The following is a 25,001-nucleotide window of genomic DNA, read 5'->3' as shown; positions in this document are numbered from 1 at the left end:
TCTGTCAAATAAATAAATAAAATCTTTAAAAAAAAAAAGGAAAAAATATTTACAGGATGCGGGCGCCTGGGTGGCTCAGTTGGTTGAGCGACTGCCTTCGGCTCAGGTCATGATCCTGGAGTCCCTGGACCGAGTCCCGCATCGGGCTCCCTGCTCAGCAGGGAGTCTGCTTCTCCCTCTGACCCTCCCCCCTCTCATGTGCTCTCTCTCTCTCTCTCTCTCATTCTCTCTCTCAAATAAATAAATAAAATCTTTTAAAAAAAAATATTTACAGGATGATCTGCATCCAGTTCAGAACCATACATCAGAACTCTGTTGGCACAATGGTCCAGGTCAGAAATCTTCTTTGGAAACCACGGAACAGTTTCCATACCTGCAAAATACAAAACCACTAACAGTTGAAGAGACAATCTTAAATAGGCAATAAGGAAGAAAAAATTAAGAAAGTCATAAATACATCTGGAAGAAATTTTTTATTGTAGCTTGTACTTTGAGTCAAAATTTAAACAAGTAAATTGCTCTATTTATAATAAGTAAATTTTATTTGAAATTTTTGAGTTCAAATATTTTTTTGAGCCTTGATTTCCTAAGGGTTGGTGAAATGCTACACTTTGGTAATGGACCTAAAATACACCAAAACAAAACAAAACAAAACTGTTTAAGCTACATATTTAGCTATCCTTAAAAAAGCAGAGTTAGGATGTACAACTTTGCAGACCAACGTGCAAAATTTAATGAGAACTTTGCATGTTTCTTTTTGTTGATGCAAAGGCTCTTAGACATCACTGATGTCTTTGCCACTTTGATCTCTCACCCTCCCTCAGACATACAAGCCCTCCTGTAACTCTGGGGGTTTGCACCTGTTGTTCTCCTGCCTGGATAACCTACACCCTACTCCCACTTCCTGCTCTGCCCCATCCTTCTGTTTTCCTGAGAATGTCCTTCTCTTCCTTCAAGACTCAACCTTCCCTGACCCTGTAGGTGGAGCTAATTCTCTGTCTTCCAGGTTGCTCTGATTCTCAGAAATGGAATCGTTTAATAATCTTATATATAAGATATCTTATATCTGTCTCATGGGAAAGAATGGGAAGGACTCTAGGGGAGGGACTATACATATATTTGTATCCTTGCTTCTCAGTAGAAATAACTGACACAAGTTGGTATTCCCTAAATATCAACTGAACCATTTAGCCCCTAGGAAACTGTTCATATTATAGATGAGATAACCAAGCTCAGAGAGGTAATTTACCCAAGGTAAACTCATCTCTGTTGGAAGAGAGAGGACTAGAATTCAATCCTCCTTGCTCCAGCCTAATGCTCTTTTTAACATACCCAAAAGTGATAGTCAAGAGATTTAACCAGAAATACCACAGGGGCAACAATCACTCAAAATAGACATGAGCAGAGTCCTAGGCTTCTGCTCCACCAGCTGTTAACCCTTTGGTTGTCGGTAGTGGGCTTAGGACTCCTAGGGGAGCACCTGGAGCGCACAGGCTTTAGGCATGGTGGGGACATGCAAGGGACTTGGGGAAGCAGCTATCTGCCACTCAGAAATGGAAGCATATTAGTACTTTAATAACTTACACAGCAATAAAATACATAACAGATGAGTGTCAGCCCTGAGTATACCCCAAATTGTGCATGTCATAAGGGATTACTTTAAATTTAGTATTATATACAAAATGTGGTTGAATTATCCTTTTATCTTTTGTGCCAAGTAAATGACAAGGATTTTTTCCACAACAGAAGATCTTAGCCATTAGAAACCTTAGGAGGCTTTGTTGCTTTTCACTTACTTTTGGTGGGAGTGGGGACAGGGAGGAGTGTGTAAAGAATGTATTCACATCATAGTTGTCAGCACCTATCAATATTCTCAACAAATTTGAATATTCACTTAATATCTGCCAGATGCTAAGCCCTGTGGGAATTTCTAAGTGCTCAGGGATTGTAAATTGAAGGTTTGTGAAATTAAGAAATGCTTAATGATTTGGAAACTGAGAAAACTTAATCAATTTCTAACTATTCTGAATTCTTCCTTATACCCAAGGTTTCCCTCTCGCTTCTCTCACACTTGAAAAAACGTTACTTTATAATTGCTCTATAGTATTTTGAGCAATTACATTTTCTGCTCCCTTCACTACCAAACTAAGCAATTTGAAGAGACAGAGTTTTATTTTTTTCATGCCTTCAAGATAAATATAAGATTGGACACACATTATGTACTTAATCTTCTGAGTGGGATTTTCACTTTTCAAACTTACCATCTTCCTTCACAGTAAAACTGTCTGGTGGATTCACAGAGAGAACGTTAGTATGGGACTTCAACAGATGAAAAATATCATTCAATTGTTCTCTGTTGATATCACAGTCAACAAAAATCTCAAATTCTGAGTTTCTTCTCTTTGATTTTCGGGACTCAATATGTAACAGGTTCACATGCTTCTCCTGGGTAAAGCAGAGAGTAAAGATATATATGACAGCCTCAAATGGTAATAGTCTCGGAGTTCATTACTTTCACTACCACTCAAAATCAATTCCAAACTCACCATCATAGTCAAAAGAGAAAAAGGCTGTTTTTAGTGCTGCCAACAGCAAAATAATTCCCCCTAAATATTAGGTACTGTTCAAAAAAGTTGAAAAATTCATCACACCCTCCAGAAACTAATAAAATAACACCCACTAGAAGTCCCTCAAATTGCCAGAACTGAATGGCCTCAAATAAAAATATCAAATCTCCTAGACAAAAAGAACTTTTCAAAAATTTCTCACAAATAAAAGCATTTTCAAAAAGTGATATTAATGTTAGTCCTTTAGAAAGGAAAGTTTCTTTTGTGAATATGCATTTAATAAAATTAGATGAACAGCTTGAACAGTGTATTTAATACCTCAAATCTCTTAAGCTACAAACTTAGTAACCAGCTGAAGCAGATTGCTTCTTCTGCTCTCTTCCCATGCCAGCCCAAGCTGGGTGCCCATATGTGCAAACCTGTGGGAGGACGATATCTTCTCTTACCAATTTGGATAGCTGAGGACCAGCACCAGTGGCATAATAATGAAACATAAGAACCAATTACCCAACATCTAAAAAAATGAGGTTAGAATATCTGATTTCCAACACTAACCTTTTCAATTTGAATTAACTTGGTGAACGCCTATGTAGCCAGGTAAATGCTGTGAAGCATACAGAGAAAAGCAAGACATACAAGGAGTTTATAATCTAGTTGGCTAACACATGAAAGGCTAAGAGAAAGCACAAGTAGTAAGCAGGTGCAGAAGATGTTCTGGGAAAGCAGACATTTCCATGGAGCAGACAGGAACCAAGATAAGTCTTAAAGAATAGATAGAGTAGGAAGACAGAAGGGAAGAAGGAGGATTCCAAACAGGAAGAACTGTATATGCAAAGGTAGAAATGAAGTAAGAATTATTAGGAACATGAACAACAAGAAAAAAAGAGTATCAGGGATGTTGGGAAATTGGAATATGCAGGATTTATCCTGGAACATAGACTTTATCATGGAATCAATAGAAGAAAGCCAGTTACTAAATATACTGGAGTTGATCAGAACTAAAGGAGAATTTCTGACATCAGCAATAGCAACATTTTTCTAGTTATGTCTCCTGAGGCAAGGGAAATAAAAGCAAAAATAAACAATTGGGACTACATCAAAATAAAAAACTTCTGCACAGCAAAGGAAACAATCAACAAAACTAAAAGGCAACCTACTGAATGGGAGACAGTACTTGCAAATGATATATCTGATAAAGAGTTAGTATCCAACGTTTATAAAGAACTGATACAACTCAACACCCAAAACCAAATAATCCAAATTTAAAAATGGGCAGAAGGCATGAACAGACATTTCTCCAAAGAAGACATCCAAATGGCCAACACACACATGAAAAGATGCTCAACATCACTCATCATCAGAGAAATGAAAATCAAAAGCATAATGAGATATCACCTCACACTTGTCAGAATGGCTAAAATAAAAAACACAAGAAATAACAAGTGTTGGAGAGGATGTGGAGAAAAAGGAACCCTCTTGCACTGTTGGTGGAAATGCAAACTGGGGCAGCCACTCTGAAAAACAGTATGGAGGTTGCTCAAAAAGTTAAAAATAGAACTACCCTACAATCTAGTAATCACACTACTGGGTATTTACACAAAAAATACAAAAACACTAATTCAGAGGGATACATGCACCCTTATATTTATAGCAGCATTATTTACAATAGCTAAATTATGGAAGCAGCCCAAGTGTCCATCCATAGATGAATGGATAAAGAAGATGTGGTATATATACACAATGGAATATTATTCATCCATAAAAAAGAATGAAATCTTGCCATTTGCAATGACATGGATGGAGCTACAGAGTATAATGCTAAGTGAAATAAGCCAGTCAGAGGAAGACAAATACTATATAATCTCACTCATATGTGGAATTTAAGAAACAAAATAAACGAGCAGAAGAAAAAAGAGAGAGAGAGAGAGAAACAAACCAAGAAACAGACTCTTAACTACAGAGAACAAACTGATGGCCACCAGAGGGGAGGTGGGTGGGGAGATGGGTGAAATTGGTGATGGGGATTAAGGAGGGCACTTGTGATGAGCACTGGCTAATGTATGGAAGTGTTGAATCACTATATTGTACACCTGAAACTAATAATACACTGTATGTTAACTATACTGAAATTAAAATTTAAAAAAATTTTAACAAAGGAGAGTTTAATCTATTTCTTATTAATTTTTACAATAAGAATGCATTCAGGGGCGCCTGGGTGGCTCAGTTGGTTAAGCGACTGCCTTCGGCTCAGGTCATGATCCTGGAGTCCCGGGATCGAGTCCCGCATCGGGCTCCCTGCTCGGCGAGGAGCCTGCTTCTCTCTCTGACCCTCCCCCCTCTCATGTACTCTCTCTCATTCTCGCTCTCAAAAAAAAAAAAAAAAAATTTAAAAAAAAAAAAAAAAAAAAAGAATGCATTCATAAATATTTTCTGAATTATGACTTGAATAAATATAAAGTTAAACTATGTTTTTAGAGACAAAGATGCAAAATGTCAATTCTTCCTAAATTGCTCAATAAATTGAACATTATCAAAATCAAAATCTTGATGGAATTTGTCGAGGAAATGTAACTAAATAATTTAAAATTCCATCTGGAAGAAAATTTTAGTCAGGAAGACCCAGGGAAATTTACATAAAGTAGAAGTAATAAGTGAGACATTCCCTAGCATGTATTTCAATTACAGAAAAAGAGCCACAGAGAAGTTAAGCAGTTTGCCCAAAGGCACACAGCTAATAAGCGTCAAAGCTGGAATTCAAACTCAAACTGTCCTGCTCCACAGCCCATGCTTTTAAACACTAAGTTGTTCCTGTTTACCAAAAAGGAAGTCAAAATAATGGATAATATGGCTCTTCTTTGAGCAAGATTTATATAATCTTAAGAATGAAAACACTGAACACTGGCATAGCCAAAAACTGGGACATAACTTCACTGGGAAGATGGGGGGAAGGAAAGTCAAGGGGGACACTGGAAAGGGGACTGTGTCAAAAAAGCCATCTTTACTTTCATTGTAGGAAATCAGTAGGTGGTATCTACAAGTGAAAAAAATCAAGAACTACACAACAAGTGTACTGTTTATAAACATGGAAGTAGGGGCGCCTGGCTGACTCAGTCGGTAAAGCATGGGACTCTTGATCTCTGAGTTGTAAGTTCGAGCCCCATCTTGGGTGTAGAGATTACTTAAAAATAAAATCTTAAAAAAAAATGGAAGTAAATTCTAGAAAATGTAGTTAAAAGAGTTGAAAATAGTTGCCTCCTGCAGGCTGAGGATAAATAAAATGAGACGGTTACACATCAACATGGGTAGATCTTAAAAACAGTGCTGAGTGAAAGAAAAAGTGTATTATACAATAACAATTACATAAATTAACACACACACATAAAAACTACATATTCTAAAGTGCACATAAAAATAATTCCATGTACAGATCAAATATATCAGAACAGCTATCAGAAGAGAGAAATGGAGACTGAATGGAACAATGAAATAAAACAGGAGGAGGCTGTATAAATTGATGATGATAGTCTACACATGATTTAAAGTGTATGATTAACTCAACCCTTTGCTGTAGGATTAGCAAAATAAATTAAACTTAAAAATGAGGAGATATGAAGGGGAGCCTGGGTGACTCTGTCGGTTAAGCATCCAACTCGATTTGGGCTTCAGGTCAGGATCTCAGGGTCGTGAGATCGAGCCCCACATCGGGCTCTGCACTGGGCGGGGAGTATGCTTGAGATTTTCTCTCTCCCTCTGCCCCTCCCCCATAAACAAAAAAACAAATAAAAACATTTAATAATGAGGGGAGTTGATGAAGACCACTTATTTTCTTCATAAGCCTTATAGTGTGGGTTGACTTTTTAAGCCATGCACATGCATTCTTTGATTAAAAATAAAATAAAGAAGAAAGTTGATGGAAGAAGAAATATAGGTACATTATTTAAAAACTCAAAGGTAATCAATAAAGAACCAATAAAATCAAAAGAATCAATAATCATATAATTATCAAACTTGGGGGAAAGTAGAGAGGGGCGCCTGGGTGGCTCAGTCGTTAAGCGTCTGCCTTCCGCCCAGGTCATGATCCCAGGGTCCTGGGATCGAGTCCCACATCAGGCTCCCTGCTCAGCAGGAAGCCTGCTTCGCCCTCTCCCACTCCCCCTGCTTGTGTTCCTGCTCTCGCTATGTCTCTCTCTGTCAAATAAATAAATAAAAAATCTTTAAAAAAAAAAAGAAAGTAGAGAGAGAAGGGATGGAGATGGTATCAGTATCATTAACGAGAGAGCAAATATCATGTAAAGTTGATAACTCAAAGAGAGGTATCAGAACAATATTTAGATATTATAAATTCATCATCAAAGGGACTCAAGAACAGAAATAGCTGAGAGGTTGCCTCTAGGGAGTGGGACTGAGGATATGGTGTATTGGGTAGGAAAACATGCTTTTCATTGCAACTCTTCTAGACAACTGGTCTGTATTTAAAATTTTTAATTCTTTGAAATATTTTCACATGGCTATAAAATAGCATGTATGGATATAAACCTGATTTTTAAAACTTAACATCAGCTCTTTACATATTAATTCTGTTAGTTCTCACAATGACCCTATGAGGTAGGCAGGGTTCTCATTTTATAGATGAAAGGACTAAAGCACAAAGAGACTAATTAATTTTTCCATGATCACCCAGCCAATAAATAACAGAGTAAGGATTTCAACTCAGGGGGTCCACCTCCAGAGTCTAAGAATTTAATCCCAATGATGTTCTATTAGCATACTTTAACCTGTCCCCTACCCTTGGAAAAGTAGCTTGTTCATAATTTTTAGTTCTTATAAATAAGTCTTTGTATCCCTAAGCCCATAAACTAGGTTAGGTCTCCCAGTTCAATGTTATCATAATACTATCTGGTATTTCTTTCAGGTCACTTCACACACATGTAATTATTTACTAGCGTTATTTGTTTACTATCTGTTTTTCCCCCTGATTACACACAGTGCGAGGGCAGGCACCGTGTCTACGTTGTTCAGGTCCACATCCTTAGATTCTACAGGGCACTTGGCACACAGTAAGTACTCAGTAAATATTCGTGTTCTGCCTGACAGACCCCTAATCCCTCAGGATGGATTTATGGGGGGCGCTTGGTGGCTCAGTGAGGTAAGACTCCAGCTCTTGATTTTGTCTCAGGTCATGATCTCAGGGTCATGAGCTCAAGCCCTGCATAGGGCTCCACACTGAGCACTGAGCATGGAGCCTGCTTAAGATTCTCCTTCTCCCTCTCCCCCCACTGCACCCCCCCAGCTCGCGCATGTGTGCTCTCTCTCAAAAAAAAAAAAAAATTAAAAGATGGATTTATGGAAGTGGAATTACTGGGTCAAATTGTGTGAACATTTTAAGGCTCTAATACATATTGTTTCCCTACATATTGTGCCAATTTACCCTCACACCAAAGGTGTATTTAAGTCCCAAATGCATTGAAGCTTTGACCATAGGGAACAGTATAATTGTAGAATCTTTGCTATTTTGCTATATTAAAAATATCATTAAATATATTACTAATGTCATTAAATAATATCAAATTTTTAATATTCTATTTCATTATAACAAAATTAAGATCTGCTTCTCTGAAATCTGTGAAGTGAATCTTTCCTCCCCCGTTTCTTTATTAGCTATTTGTATCTTCTCTTCTGTAAATGGTTTGTATCCCTTGCCCATTTGTTAGAATTAAGCAATATTTTAGAAACTTAAGTGCTTAAGAAATTTCTCCCATCCATCTCTGAAGAATTTATAATAATTTATATTTTAAATATAATTTTAGAGACTCCTTTGAGAAGAGTATTATGCAAAAATATGGAGAGTGCTTACCTGGAAGATTTTCAGTGCTTTTATAAGTCCACCAACTTCATTCTTTAAGGAAAAAATGAGAGTTGCTCTTCCTCTTTCTAAGGAATGGTCTTTATTTTCCTTATTGTCTTCAATCATGGTCAATTGGTATAGTTCTCTAAAAACAAAGTATGAAAATAGAAAGGTCTAAAAAAGAAGTTGTGCAATACAGATTATATTTGAAACCAGTAAGACAATGTTTGATAACATTATCCAAGTTCTAGTTTCCTCACCTGTGAAACATGGATTTGTAGATATGCTTCACAAAACTGTAATGAGACCAACAGAAGATAAAACATTGCCTAACATAGTTCCTAGAATATAATAGGCATACAGTGCATGTTACTAGTTTCCTTTTTCTTTTTTTCTAATTCAGTCCCTTCAGGGTGATTCATGCCCACTGGCTTCTTGCAGTCTTCCTACTGTGACCTGAACTGGGCACTCTTCCTCTATGAAAGCCTACCCCCTCTCCCTGCACAATTTCAGCACTTTATTATAATAAAGTCTTGAATGTTTGATTCATGCACGTCTTGTCTTTCAATAAGGCAGCAAGCCCCTTCAGAACAGGGACAAGGCCTTCTATTTCTTTTGTAAATTCAAGAGCTTGGGCAACTCTGGACACATGGGGACCACAAGGAAAATGGCTAACCAAGATAATTCTGGTTCCATACAAGCATATTCTTTCTTCTCTGACTTGGAATCCCCCAGGCCGTGGACCCTCAAAGGCCAGTTAGCCTTTTCAATATTAGCCTACAAGAGTTATGTGATTATAAATTCAACTCTGTGTGTGTGTGTTGGGGAGGTAAGGATATTGTGAGGGATGAAAATGGGGTATAACTTTCAACTGAGAAATATACACTTGAGAAATAAGATCTGGATTAATACATGGAAACAACATATTGCGGATTTATTCTTATTAGTTTTCTTTTGGTTATTAATTCTTCCTAATTGCCCAGTTTCATGTTGGAGTTCTAGTGGAATTAACCTTTAACAACTTAAATTGATATAACTGATTCCATTGTCTTTCACCTGCTTGCACTCATTGATCCAAGCCTAAAGAGATACCACCCAGAACAGGTATAGTATGCTGCTCTGGGCTTGAAGCCAGATAAACTGTGTCCAGTCTCCTACAGTTCAAACTTCATTGCCTCATGGAAGTCTTCCCCGACCTCCCTAAATCAATCCCCCTCAGCGTTTGAGAAAGCCACACCATATACCTCCCATTCATAGCAATGGTCACAGTTGTAGCTCTGTTTCAGTGAGTATTTGGTTATGCTCAGAAACACAGAAGGTAGAACAAAATTCCTGGCATCTAGTTGAAAGCTGTCTTCTCAGAAGATGAACTAGATATCTACCTTGACATCTTCTCAAGCACCTATTTATGTTACTACACAGTGTATGGAAAAAATTGGAATGTGAAGTCAGACGTATCTGGTGTTTATCAATATATAACCTTGAGCATGTTACTTAACCTTTCTAATATAGCGAAGTTACCAAACAATTCACTGGAACTCATAACATCCAAAACACTCTCACACATTTTGTTTTTTGTTTTTTGTTTTTTGCTTTTTAAGAGAGGGAGAGAGAGAAAATCTTAAGCAGGCTCCACACCCAGCATAGAGCCCAATGCGGGGCTTGATGCCACAAACCTGAGATCACGACCTGAGCTAAAATCAAGAGCCTGATGCTTAACCAGTGAGCCACCCAGACGCCCCTCTCTCACACATTTTAAAACACATAATGTGACTTGGTATTCTGATGTTTTCCCCACAGAAGAAACTAAGCTATTTAGGGCACCAAGAAAAGACTTGTGATATATAATTCAAAGTTTACTTTTTGATTCATTGAATTTAAAATAAATACTGCTTAAATATTTTTAATTGTGTCAACTTATTCTCTATAACTAAAACAATCTCTATGCCAAATGCTTTAAAAGAAAAGACTGGTTAAACTTAATAATAATCTGGATTTTTCTGTGACTCTACTGTTTACTAATGGTAAATTAAATGAAATTTCAACCCAAGCACATTCATGTGTATAAAGTATCATAGTCAGTGTTAAGGCTGTAAAGATTAAAAAACAAAGAAGACAATTTGCCTCCAATGGATTCACAGACTTATGTATGAGGGAGGGAGAGAAGGAGAGACAGATTTCCTAAAAAGTATAAATAAGCAGAAGAGAATGAGACCCTGAGATCCCAGCTATGGTATCTGAGGAGCATACCATCCCCCCACTCCACTTTCCCACCCTTGACAAATATCCTAAAGATAAATGGAGATGGCTTCTGGCCCATCCATAAGTCTCATCAGAAAGGATTTAGAAACAAGAGATCCTAAAAGAGACTTTCAGCTTCAAAGAAACTGCCCCTTTGGTAAACTTAAAGTATATATAGGAAATTCTGAACTTGTAGCTCTGGGGCTAAAAATTCAGGGATGCATTCTCAAAATACATTTAGAGATGTAAAAAACCTTTGGAGACATTTCTTATCTAACTATCACTCAAAGGCCATAGGCTTTTTTTTTTTTTTTTCCACACAGAGTATGGGTAATTTTGTCCTATGGTATGTAGATGCAAACAATAAGAGATATAAAATCATACAGCAAATTGCTAGTAACAAATTCATCTACAAATCCATCTAGACAAGTTCTAATTTCTGTGTCTAAGTTTCCTTATTTGCAAAATTGGAGGGAGGATAATTGACACCAATCTCATGGTTATAAGAAGAATTAAATATATATATAATGTATAAAACTATTAGTACAGTTGCTGACCTACACAAAGTATTCAATTAATACTAGCTCCAATAATGGTAAGTGTATCCCAATTTTCCCAGTCTTCAAAAAAAGATAAAATGTTAAATATAATAAAATTGATATTCTAAACTCCTCTGGCTAAGAATTTTTCTTGCCCTGGGAATTAAGCATTTTACAAGATGGTAAAAGCTGTTTTACATGAAATGTAAGTATTCTTTTGTCTTAAGGTGATTTTCAGTTTCATTAGTTTATTTATTATGAAACCCCTAAAATATATTAAGTTCCAAACCTCAAGTGAATAATTTAGCAATTCATTTGTAAATGCATGAAGACCCCAGTCAACCTATATTTACTAAATCCCCATTTTCCTTGATATTGTCACCATGACATGCTGAAGGAAAAGGATTCTGCAAATATAAGCTACTTCCTAGGCCACCACCATGTTCATAATGAAAGCAAATTTTAACAACTGGGAGCAAGGATCAGAGAACAGTAAAGAAAGGTGAGTTTTGCCAGTCAGTGGGAAAACTGACAAAATTTCAGATCTCCTGACAGTTCATCCTTCAACGATATCTCAGAGTTTAGAACGCAACTCTTGTATAAAACTATATAAAGATTTCCTTTCACATTTCAAAATTGGCCCTTAAGCTCCCCTAGGAGCCATTGTAAGAAGGTAGTAACGGTCGTGGCTGGTCTCACTCCATCCTTCTGGGTTTCATAATTCTCTCTTCTTTCCTTGGTTCTGGAATGGATCTAGTTTTGCCACCAACATCTCCTTAGTGGGTTGGGGGAGAGAAGGGTGAAGGATACATTAACTGAATATTTATTATGCACAAGGCATTTTATATTGAGATTCGGAAACATTCTTTCTTTCTTGTTTAAGTTAATATAAGAATAAAGTTTCTCAAAAGGAACTTTCGGTAAGAAACTAGAAGAAAACAATTCTCATCCACTCCCCTATTCCCACCCTCCACCCACTGCCCAACCCCCCAAGATAAGTTTAAAGAACATAGGGCTTTGCTCTAAGAACATAACTTTGTCTGGTTGAGCTTATGAGGCATCAGCTATTTTTCCCTTTATTCAACTACCCTCCAAACCCTTTTCAGAACCTCAACATTTTCTCTTGTCACTTTGTTTCCTTTCTCCCTTCAGCATATCTACCCCCTCTACTTCTTCAGGGGCAAAAACCATAGCACAGCCTGGAAAGATAAGAAGCTATACAGTATCCAATGTGTCACACCTGTTTAAACCCAACAAAAAAAGTATATATTTTATTTTTTAAAAAAAAACACTCTAATGGGCCAGTGCCAGCTGGTATTTTCCCCTTTCCTATAAAAGGCAGGGAGTCATTTTCCTGCTGCATTTCCTGGCCAGCAGCTGCACTGGTGTTCAAGATGTACCATGGGAAATAAGGAAGACACACCAAGGAGGTCAGAAGATCAACAGCCCCTTGAAAGAGTAGCAGTCAAGGTGTTTACATTGACTAATTCTTTTCTCCCTTCAGTTTAATCAGTAACAAGTATAATTTAAATTTATCTGATCTAAGAAGCACAAAGCACTATCAAATTAAAATATTTTGAAATCACAGATGCTGTTTGAAGACAGAACTAAAAGCTGTGGAAAGGACGGGTGTGGAGGGAGAGAATCTTCCAGAGAATCTTGTTTTTCTTTTCTGACTCGGGGAAGGGAATGAGAATGAAAGTGGAGATGAAATAAAAGAGAAAACAGTGCCCATTAAAAACATTTTCCCAGGAAATAAAGGCACTGGCAAGGAGAATGGAAATATAAGACACATCCCTACCTGAAGATAAGCTAGTATGATAACAACATATATACAAGTGAACTCCAGTGCTGAAATTCATACACCACAGATTATGGCTTTACCGAAACACTTCTAGTCACTTTAGGCTCTGTTCACCTCTATTTTTAAAACAAATAAATGAATTCCATCCTTCTTTGAGAATTAATTGACGGGCACAAACTTTTACTGGATGGATTAGAATTAGAACTCCAGTTTTTCCCCTAAGCCAACTAGAGTAGAACATCAATGGGGAATTAATTTTAAGCCACTGAAAACCAAATGGTCAGAGGCAAGGTTAAGCTTACCCGCTGGACTTGAACTATTAGCACTGTTTGTCAGTTGTAACCTTGTACCGTCTTAGGGTGCTGGTGATGAAGGTAGGTGTGACGCTGAGAGGCTTTGCATCTGAAATGCCCTTTTCTTTGGAGATGTCTAAGGGCTGGTTCCATTAATGGGAGAAGGAAAAAAGAGATGTTGCCATTTGGTCAAGAGGAAGGAAAGGAAGAAGAATGCATTTGTTTTTTGCTAACACAGAGGAGTCATACAGACTTGACTCTGTACTTTCAACTCTGAACTTTCCAAGAAAAGTAAAAATGTAAGAAATACGCACCTCACAGGGTCTGTCGTGAAGGTGAAATCAGATGATGTGTAAAGAGCCTGTTCCTGGCACACACCAGGCCCTCAAAAACCGTGTCTTTTCTTCCCAAAGAGGGTAGGAGGAAAGAAGAGTCACCACAGGGGTACTACTCTGACTCCCCAGATCCAGATCTCCACGGGTAGTTACTTCCTGAGAGAGTGACCCTGCCTCCGCCCCGCGTTGACCCAGCTCCCCCAAATCCTCGACGGTGGTCCCCGATCCCGGCGGGAAGGAGCCACCCCACTCACCTGCGCAGCTGCAGGTGGTAAACTGGGACAGCCTGCGGACCAGCGCTGCCCGCCTCTTATAGGAAGCGGGAGTCGTAGCGGGCCAATGGGCGCCCGAGACAGCCGGGCAGTGGCCAATGGGAAGAGAGTTCGCCTGCCCGGCGGGGAGGGGAGCACCGGCGGGAGCTGACCTCCGCTTAGTGCTGACGGTCCCTGCCAGCCTGCACCTTAGCCTTTAGATATATCCGACTCGTGTTTTAATTAAGCTAATGCCAGGCCACCCTTAACTACATAAGTCTAATATTAAACAACCCAGAGTTGGAAATCCCCTCCAAACCAAGATGACATCTACTGACATAATGACCTTCTATAGGCTTGTCTGCTTCTCTCGGCCGCCAACAAAGCAGGAAATCCCCCCACCTCCCACAGGTCTCTGTGCTTCTGGGTTATTCGATAGCCCAGCCCTACTTCACCATTCTTTTGGTGTCTTCCCTTGTTCCTTGAGAAAGAGCAATTGTTTAACTTGTTAGAAGGGAAGTGCTCAATACGCTTCCAATTAAAGAAGTGTTAAAGCTGCAAGCAGATGAGCATGGTATATTAGCAGAAAAAAATATTTGAACAACATGGCACAGGAGTCAAAAATTTGGACTAAGTTATTTATTGGTTGAGTGCTCAGTCCATTAGATCCTGTCCCAAAGGACTATAGGTGTAACACATTATATTGTAGGATATTTTTTCTTCAATTTTTAAAAAGCGACGTTTATTGATGTATAATTTACATACAGTAAAATTCACCTTTTGGAGATGCACAGTTGTGCGTGTTTTGACAAACATATACAGCTGTGTAACCACCAATCGAAAATAGAACATTCCCATCACGTCAAAAAAAGTTCCCTTGTCGGGAACCCTCCTACACTGTTGGTGGGAATGCAAGCTGATGCAGCCTCTCTGGAAAACAGTATGAAGGTTCCTCAAAAAGTTGAAAATAGAGTTACCCTATGATCCAGCAATTGCACTACTGGGTATTTACCCCAAAGATACAAATGTAGCAACCCAAAGGGGTATGTGCACCTCAATGTTTATAGCAGCAATGTCCATAATAGCCAAACTATGGAAAGAGCCAAGATGTCCATCAACAAATGAATGGATAAAGAAGATGTGGTATATATATACAATAGAATATTATGCAGCCATCAAAAAAATGAAATCTTGCCATTTGCAACAATGTGGATGGAACTAGAGGGTATTATGCTAAGCGAAATAAGTCAATCAGAGAAAGACATGTATCATATGATCTCACTGATATGAGGAATTCTTAATCTCAGGAAACAAACTGAGGGTTGCTCTAGTGGAGGGGGTTGGGAGGGATGGAGTGGCTGGGTAATAGACATTGGGGAGGGTATGTGCTCTGGTGAGCACTGTGAATTGCCTAAGACTGATGAATCACAGACCTGTACCTCTGAAATAAATAATACATTATATGTTTAAAAAAAAAAAAAGGAAGAAGATAGTAGGAAGGGAAAAATGAAGGGGGGGAGATCGGAGGGGGAGACGAACCATGAAAGACTATGGACTCTGGGAAACAAACAGGGTTTTAGAGGGGAGTGGGGTGGGGGGATGGGTTAGCCTGGTGATGGGTACTAAGGAGGGCACGTATTGAATGGAGCACTGGGTGTTATACGCAAACAATGAATCATGGAACACTACATCAAAAACTAATGATGTAATGTGTGGTGACTAACATAACATAATAAAATTAAATTAAATTAAAAAGTTCCCTTGTCTCAATCCTTCATCTATCTTCAGAGCAAGCAATGTAGCATCTTTGACTATCTCTGACTTGCCTGCCTCCTTCTATCATTTGTAAGGACTTTTGTGATTACTTCGTGCCTACCCAGATAATCCAGGATAATCTTCCCATCTCGAAATACTTAATCACATCTGCAAAGTCCCTTTTGCCATGAAAAATAACATATTCATAGGTTACAAAGATTAAGACATGGACACCTCTGTACCAAAATTAGAAGCTTTGAGTGGTATCCAGATGGGAAATGGTCTCTCTCCTTATGTTTGTACTATCTTCTAGATCTGTGAAAATCTTTTTTTTCTAAGATTTATTTTATTTATTTATTTATTTATTTATTTATTTATTTATTTATTTGAGAGAGAGAGAGCACATGCATGAGCAGGGGGGAGGAGCAGAGGGAGAGGGAGAAGCAGACTCCCTGCTGAGCAGGGAGCCCAACATGGGACTCGATCCCAGGCACCCCGAGATCTGTGAAAATCTTTGGCAAGGAGTTTTCTGATCCTGAGATGTGTCTTTTGAGATATTAAAAGTACTGATTCCATGGATAGTAATGAAGAACACCTCACTGCACTCCCTGGATCTTCAGCAGGACATATTTGAGAGGGGACACATCCCAACTTCCTGTTTCTCCTTTGCTAAGCTGCCTTGGTGGTATCTTTGGATTGGCCCTCCTTGATCTTTGCCAGCTCCTCTTCTTCTTCCCTCCAGACACCCAGGGTTCTTCTGAGCAAGGATCTAGGCCCTCTTCTCTCAGTCTATACCCTTTTCCTTCCTCTTTCCTGTTTTTAAGTGTCCTTGGTATGCTAACAATTCCAAAATATATATTCCAAGACCAAACCTTCCTTCTGAACTCCAGACCTTTAAATCCAACAGCTTATTTGATATCTCTACTTCCATAACACACTGGCATCTTAGCATATCCAAAAGAGGACCTGGGAAAGTAACAAGTGTTGGTGAGGACATGGAGAGATTTGAACTGAAGCAACAGTTCAAATCTCTCCTAACGTGATTAGGCCGTTGTGGAAAACAGTTTGGTGGTTCCTCAAAAAGTTAAACAGAGAATTAACATAAGACCTGGTAATTCCACACCTAGGTATACACCCAAAATAACCAAAAACAGATTCTAAACAAATCATTATACACCAATGTCCACAGCAACACTAACCACAATAGCTGAAAGGTAGAGACAGAGGTCCATCCATCCATTCAATGGATAAATGGATAAAGAAACTGTGGTATATACATGCAATGAAATACTGTTCAGCCATAAAAAAACAGTGAAGTACTAATACATGCTACAACCTGAATGAGCCTGGAAAACGTTATGCTACCTGAAAGAAGCCAGACACAAAAGATCACACATATCATACGATTCAATTCATAGGACATATCCAGAATAGGTAAATCCATAGAAACAGAATGCAGTGTGGTGGCTACCGAGGGCAGAGACGGGGAGAAAAGGAGCAACTGTTTAGTGGGTACAGGGTTTTATTTTGGGATGATGGAAATGTTTTTGTAGATAGAGGTAGTGGTTACACAACATTGTCGATGTACTAAATGCATCGTTCAGTTTAAAATGGTTAATTTTATGTTATGTGAATTTCACCTCAATTAAAAAAAAAGCCTTTAAATGATCAGGCTTCTACATTTAGCAATCAACAGCATGGGTGCAAAAAAAAAAATCTACATTAAAACCCTTTGTTGGAATGCTTTACACTTTGCACAGAACAGAAACTAAAATAACCTTCTATACAATTAGTCACAAATAGAGTCCTCAAGTTTTTTGCCCAGACACATGTCTAAAACATGTCTTCTTCATAGCAGCTCGGCCCTGCTCCCACTGTGCTTGGCCGAGTTCACAAATCTGTTGTAACCTGTAGCTTCCCTGTCACTTCTCTGACTCTCCTCTCCAGCTAAGCTTTGTTTCCTGGCAGTAATTAAAACCTCCTGTCACTGCCGTAGATACTGCTGCTGCTGGAACCACCACAGCCACCTTGGTTTCATGGTTTGGCAAAGTATTGGCCTCCACCACCATGGGGCCAGAGCTTCCGGCTCTAAAATTTCCTTCTTTCATGAGTCCAAACTTTGAAGTTTGATTGTTGTAGTTGTCAAAAGCATTACAGTTTCTGCCACCTCTAAAGCTGCTTCCATCATTACCAGATCCATTAAAGCTATCTCCACTGCCCTATATCCACCACCACCTCAAATGCCACCAAAGCCACCTCACCCACTGGAGTTTCCTCTACAACCAAAGTTGTCATTGCCACCAAAACCTCCTCCACGACTGCCACCAAAGTTTCCAGAACCACTTCGACCTGTCTGGCTGGATGAAGCACTCGCCATCTCGTGCTTAGCTAGGACTTGCCTTACCTCACAGTTGTGGCCATTCACAGTATGGGGTTTTTGAATGACAGTCTTGTCTCCAGAGTCATGGTCATCAAATGTTACAAAAGCAAAGGCTCTCCTTCTGCCACTGCCTCCATCCGTCATGATCTCGATCACTTCAATTTTCCCATACTGCTCAAAATCATCTCTTAGATGATGGTCTTCAGCATCTTCTTTAATGCCACCAACAAAAATCTTTTTCACAGTTAAGTGGGCACCGGGTCTTTGAGAATCTTAAGACAGCCCTCTTTGGTTCCACAACTCTTCCATCCACCTTGTGTGGCCTTGTATTCGTGGCTGCATCCACCTCCTCCACAGTGGCATACGTGACAAACCCGAAGCCTCTGGAGCATTTGAGGTTTGGATCTCTCATATTCGCACAGTCTGCAAGTGTTCCCCATGGCTCAAAATGGCTCCTCAGAGGCACATTTGTTGTTTCAAAGCTCAAACCTCTGACGAAGAGCTTCTGCAGCTTTTCAGGCTCTTTGGGAGACTCTGGTTTAGACACGACAGCAGTGGGAGGGGAGACTTTAACAATGTTTACTCAGTAGTGCCCACGGGCCGAAAGCCATGGGATAAACTTTAAAGTGTTTTTCATCATCTGCAAAGGCCTCCGATCTGGCCCTTATGTACCTCTCTAGCTTGTTACCCTATCACTCTCCCTTCCTTCACTGCATTCCATCCACTGCTGTGTTCTAATCCTCTCTGCAAAGCTCCTTCCCACTTCAGGCCCTTCCCACATGCATACCCTGAAGATCTCCATCCTCACACCCCAACCCCGTCTCTTCACCTGATGAACTTTTCCCATCCTTCATTTAGGTTTTCACTTGAGGGTCAATTCCTTCCCTAAAGTAAACTATCCCCCGGTCTAAGTTAGGCTCCCCTTTTGCCCCTTTCTCACACCCTGCCCTTTTGCTTTAGAGCACTTACACAACAGTTAGTACCCAGTTAGTTGTGTGACTTCATTTACTTATATCTCCCACAAGGCAAAAATTCTTTTTTGTTTTTGTTATTGTTGTTTTTTTGTTAAATCTCCATTGGCTATCCCAGTGCCTGGCATATAGTAGTCTCTGGATATATTTTTTCAATTCATGACAACTGAATGAAGAACCTATGTTCAAATATGTGTGCATATATGCAGTCTGGCATGTCTGTAGAACTCATTCCCATTTGTGCAATACCGCCAGACTGCCTTCCAGAAAGATGATACCAACTTCCATCCCCACTCCCAAGAATATAAAACGACATCGTCATCCCACCCAACAGTGGATGCTATTCATTTTAATTTTGATAATCTTAGTAGCAAAGACAAATATCTAATTTTAATTAGCGTTTTCTAATTATTAGCAGAGCTGAGCATCTTTTCAGACATTTGTTCACTTGTGAATTTCCTGTCACAGCTCATTCTTTAATGGGCTATTTTTTTCTTATTGATAAGTAGGAGCTCTCTAGATATTATGGATGGTAACTATTATATGCATTGCCATCACCTAAGCCTTTCATATGTTTTTAACTTCATTTCAGATGTTTTATATCTTATAACAGTTTTGTTTTTATAAAGTCAAATCAATCTTTTATGCTGAAGCTTAAAGGAGCCCCCGGTCACCGTCTTCTCCCTCCTCCCAGTTCTAAGGTGGACAGGGGGAGATTAGTTGTGGGTGTGGGGTATAAGAAGTTAAGAGTGGAAGCAGGGAGACTGGCTGAAAGGCTACTGAAGGGGTCCAGCTGAGATATGATGCGATATGGGTAGAGTGCAGATGAAGAGAATGAAGAACCTACAACCTGAGGATGTGCTTCAGAGGTGGAGTCGATAGGATCAGCTGATGTCAGGGGTGGGAGACTGGTAAGGGACACTGAGTTTCAAGGATAATTTATAGGCTCTTTACTTGGCAATTGGGTAGATTATGGTTGCACTTACTGAGATGCAGATGGGTGGAGGGGGAGCAGGTTTGGTAAGGTGGAGAAAATTAAGACTTGTTTTGGACTTGTTAGGTTTGATATGCCCCCCCTTACTATCCAAATGAAAATGTCATGTAGGCATTAAGCAATGAGAGTCCAAAATTCAGAAAAGAGATCACAGGCAGAAATATAAATTTAGAAGTCACTGGTATAATGATCATACATAAAGGTAGTACATAAAATCACAGGGCTAGGTGAAATTTCCTAGGGAGAAAATATATCAAGAGACAAGAAAGAGGCCCAGTACTGGCCCCTGGGGCATGCCAATGTTCAGAGGCTAAGAAGAGGAGGACAAGGAGGCTGAAGGGATGGACACCAGGAAGGGAGAAAACTCAGGTGACTATGGTATCCAGAAGCCAAGAGGAAAAAGTGTTTTAAGAAGGAAAAACTGTCCGTTGCCTCTAACACTATTTCAAGTTGAGGACAGAAATATAACCGGGATTCAGCAACAGGGAAGTCATTGGGATCCCTGACAAGAGCAACTGTCAGTGGTGTGGGACAGAGGGAATCCAGTTTACATGAGCAGAGGTGAGATCAGGCCAGAGTCAACTCTTTCAGGGGAGTTTTGTTGTAGAGGAGCAGAAAAAAAATGTGGTTGCAGCTGGAGGAGGATGTGGGGTAAAGGGGGGATTTTTGGTTGTTGTTAAGATAGGAAATACTAAAGAAAGAATGGTCCAGTAGGGCAGAAGAAATACGTGATTTAGAAAGTGGGAGAATAATTGTAGGAGCGAAGTCCATCCTACCGATCTCATTAGTTCTAATAGGTCAGTCAGGTGAGTCTCTTGACTTCACAATCATATCCTCTGAAAAGGCACCTGAAAAAAAAAAGTAATAGCACTTTTCGTGATCATTATAAAAGTCAGCAAGGTGGTTTGTTTTGGGGGAGGCAGGAGTTACGACTGAGAGGGGGCATATAGACGGGATTCTGGTTGACTGGCAAAGTTCCAGTTCTTGAGCCAGGTGATGGATACAGGAGTACTTGCTTTTTAATAATTAAGATGCAAGGGCGCCTGGGTGGCTCAGTTGGTTAAGCGACTGCCTTCGGCTCGGGTCATCATCCTGGAGTCCCCAGATCGAGTCCCGCATCGGGCTCCCTGCTCTGCAGGGAGTCTGCTTCTCCCTCTGACCCTCCCCCCTCTCATGTGCTCGCTCTCTCTCATTCTCTCTCTCTCAAATAAATAAAATCTAAAAAAAAATAAAAATAAAAAAATAAAAAAAATAATTAAGATGCACACTAATTATTTCATGCAATTTTCTGTTTCTGTGTTTTGACAAGAAAAAGATTAATGAAAAATAATAAACTGTGTAAAAATAATAGCATTTTTTATCCTTTCTTTTTAATATTTATACCTTATATCTGTTTTTCATCCTACTGTTAGGTAGGGCTGTCAGAACAATGTTTAATAATAATATCCTCTTTTGTTCCAGGCTTTAATGGCAATGTTTCTAATGTTTTAATTAAGAATCACATTTGCTATAGGTATCATGTTAAGTTTTCTTTTATTTCAGACTATAAAGGGGTCTTTCTCAAACAGATGTTAAATTTTATCAAGTGAATTATTGGCACTTACTGAAATAATCACATAGCTCTTTTTATTTTTTTTAATTTTATTATGTTATGTTAATCACCATACATCATTTGTTTTTGATGTAGTGTTCCATGATTCATTGTTTGCGTGTAACACCCAGTGCTCCATTCAATACGTGCCCTCTTTAATACCCATCACCAGGCTGACCCCTCCCCCCACCCCCCTACCCTCTAGAACCCTCAGTTTGTTTCTCAGAGTCCATAGTCTCTCATGGTTCGTCTCCCCCTCTGATAACCCCTTCATTTTTCCCTTCTTACTATCTTCTTCTTTTTTTTTTTAACATATAATGTATTATTTGTTTTAGAGGTACACGTCTGTGATTCATCAGTCTTACACAATTCACAGCGCTCACCATAGCACACACCCTCCCCAATGTCTATCACCCAGCCACTGCATCCCTCCCAGCCCTCACCACTCCAGCAACCCTGTTTGTTTCCTGAGATTAAGAATTCCTCATATCAATGAGATCATATGGTACTTATCTTTCTCTGACTTATTTCACTTAGCATAATACCCTCTAGTTCCATCCACGTCGTTGCAAATGGCAAGATTTCGTGGTTTTTTTGATAGCTGCATAATATTCTATTTTATATATATATACTACATCTTCTTTATCCATTCATCTGTTGATGGACATCTTGGCTCTTTCCATAGTTTGGCTATTGTGGACATTGCTGCTATAAACATTAGGGTCCACGTGCCCCTTTGGATCACTACATTTGTATCTTTGGGGTAAATACCCAGTAGTGCAATTGCTGGGTTGTAGCTCTTCTTTTTTAAATCTATTAAAAGATTTCTTGCATTTTTTTTTTAAGTAGGCTCCATGTGGGGCTTGAACTCTTGACCCTAAGATCAAAACCTGAGCTGAGATCAAGAGTCAGACACTTAACCAACCGCCCTCTATTAAAAGATTTCTTAACGTTAAACATTTGTAAGATAAGTGTTTACATTTGTAAGATAAACTCACTTTGGTCATGATGGGTTTTTTTTTTAATGCATATTTTTATATATCTTTTAATATGGTGCTAAATTTTATTTGCTGGCATTTTGTCTAGAATTTTTGCATCCATATTAATAGAAAAACTGGCCTGTAGTTTTCTTTTTGTATGACTGTGCTTATCAGGTTTTGTTAACAGAGTTTTGTTATCTCTGTAGAATTAATTCAGAAATTTCCCACCATTTTCTGTTGCCTTGAGATAGAAACAAGGGTAGTTCTTTTACTACCTTTTCAATGTGAATATTTTTTTAAAGAATTTATTTATTTATTTGTCAGAGAGAGAGCACAAGCAGGGGGAGAGACAGGCAGAGGGAGAAGCAGGCTCCTTGCCGAAGAGGGACCCCGATGTGGGACTTGATCCCAGGACCCTGGGATCATGCCCTGAGCCGAAGGCAGATACTCAACCAACTGAGCCACCCAGGCACTCTCCAATGTGAATACTATTAGCCTTTTAAGGTTTTCCGCTTCCTTCTGAGTTAATTTTAGTATACTGGATATTTTCCTAGACAATTATCCATTATTTAAAGGTTTCCATGTGGTTATGTTCTTTTAGTTTCTCCCTTAGTGGTTTTTTTTTTTCTTTATTACACTAGAGCACTAGAGTCAGAGAAGGTGCCCTGTCTGATTTCTACTTAGGGAAATTTATGAGGATGTTCTTTGTGGCTCATTACATTATCTAAAGTTACGGATATTCCATTACATTTGAAAAGAAAGTGAATTCTTCATTTGGGGGTATGTAATAATCAGGGTAATCAATCTGGCAGTAGCAAGTTATTCCTTTCTTATATTGAGACAGTAAAGGTTTATTTCTCTCTCACTCTAAGTCCAACACCCACTGGGAGACTCTGCAGGGCAGCTTCCCTCCATGTGCTTCTCTGGGTGGGTGGTTAGTCAGCGATTCAGATAACTTCCATCTTGTGCCTCCACCATCTCAATCAATGGCTGTCACCAGAGAGGAAAGAGAGTTGTGCCAGCTCTTAAATGCTTTGGCTCAGAAATGACACTTGTCATTTCTGCTCTCCTTTCACTGGCTACAACTAATCACAATGCCCCTCCTTACTGCAAGACAGCTGCCAAGTCTAGTCTTCCTAGAAGCCCAGGAAAAAGATGGGAACCAAATAGGAAGAGCCCAGATATTTTTTACTATAAGGTACAAAGGTCTATACATGTGTGCATTTAGAGCACAAGAGTTAAGAGTCCAAATGCAGTTCTGCCATTTACTTAGCTGGGTGACCTCAGAGAAGTTACTTAACTCTTTCATGCCTTTGTTTCTCTATCTGTAAAATGCAGATATAATAGCATGCCTGTCTCAAAGGACTGGAATCCTCCGACGAGCCTTTGAGACAGCTGCATCACTTATAAGATAGCCCAAGGGTCCCTTTAAATATTTTTGCTTTGAATTCTACTTAGTTTTTCTATTCTTGCCCTCTATTTTATCACTTACCTAGTTTTTCTTTATCCATTTCTTTATTGTGTGTTGTCACATTTGTCTCCTTTAAACAACATAAAACTTGATTTTGTCTCAACAGAAAAATCTTTACCTTTTAATAATGGGATTTAACACATTCGTATCATGGGTATATTTAGTCTTAAAATGCATAATTTATTTTCCTTTCACAACCAGACTTTTGCTGGATTGACCAAATTTTCTTTGCGCCCACCCCCCTTTTGTAATCCAGAGATTTAGAAATTCCACATATTTTTCCTTTTTCAATAGTGATTATCCTTGAATGCTTAATAAACACACTTCAATGTATATAATCCTGTCAACACCAAGATTAATCAGAATCTATAACCTCTCTCCTTAACAAGACAAGGAATTTAGAATGCTCTTGCTTCTCTTTTCCCCTGCCCGCTCTATCTCAAACTTCCTAACGCCTCACTCATTCATTCAACAAATCTTTACTGAGCTTCAAATATGTGCTGAAATCACCTGGAATTTTATTTGCAAATTGTTAGTACATTAATGTTTAATGATTGCATCAAATGCCACATTATCAGTGATTATTTGATCTCAACTATTTTCCTTGTTTCTTGGTTCATTGCTTGTAGAGGACATTACTGTTTCTGACATTCTGGATCTATTGTTCCTCTTCCTCTGTTAACAGAACCTGTTTCCTCTGGGGACTCCCTCTTGACTCCCACTCTCAGTCCACTTGCTTTGGGTGAACCTGATTCTACCCTGCCCACCCACTATTAGGATAGTCACATGACTTTACACTGCTCTGTCAGAGGATTGCTAGCCTTTAGCCAGATTAATTGGGGAGGAGGGTTTGCCAACCATGGTCACACGCCCCAATTTGGACCAATGAGAATCAGGCCCAAGAACTTGTTTACAATTAGGAGAGAGATTTTTTATCTTTAATCTTGAAGGATGATAGCTAATGAAAGTCACCCAGTGGAGAAG

At 39.1% G+C, this 25,001-nt stretch overlaps 1 protein-coding gene and 1 pseudogene across 1 annotated transcript in view; both read right to left on the bottom strand.

Annotated features, from left to right (window-relative positions):
- Positions 1 to 8,538, bottom strand: part of TPH1 (tryptophan hydroxylase 1) — a 20,085-nt gene extending 11,547 nt beyond the window's left edge. Inside the window, exons 1-3 of the mRNA XM_021685833.1 lie at positions 8,422 to 8,538; positions 2,262 to 2,445; positions 273 to 373 (exon numbers count right to left, since the gene is read on the bottom strand). Of these exons, the coding sequence (XP_021541508.1) occupies positions 273 to 373; positions 2,262 to 2,445; positions 8,422 to 8,538 (402 nt within the window). The remainder of the gene's footprint in view (positions 1 to 272; positions 374 to 2,261; positions 2,446 to 8,421) is intronic.
- A 9,063-nt stretch (positions 8,539 to 17,601) lies between these two features.
- On the bottom strand, positions 17,602 to 18,864 carry LOC110576621 (annotated as a pseudogene).
- Positions 18,865 to 25,001: the final 6,137 nt, after the last annotated feature.

The sequence above is a fragment of the Neomonachus schauinslandi genome, chromosome 11 (assembly GCF_002201575.2).
Source record: "Neomonachus schauinslandi chromosome 11, ASM220157v2, whole genome shotgun sequence".
Lineage (NCBI taxonomy): Eukaryota > Metazoa > Chordata > Mammalia > Carnivora > Phocidae > Neomonachus > Neomonachus schauinslandi.
This window is presented reverse-complemented; position numbering and strand designations above follow the sequence as displayed.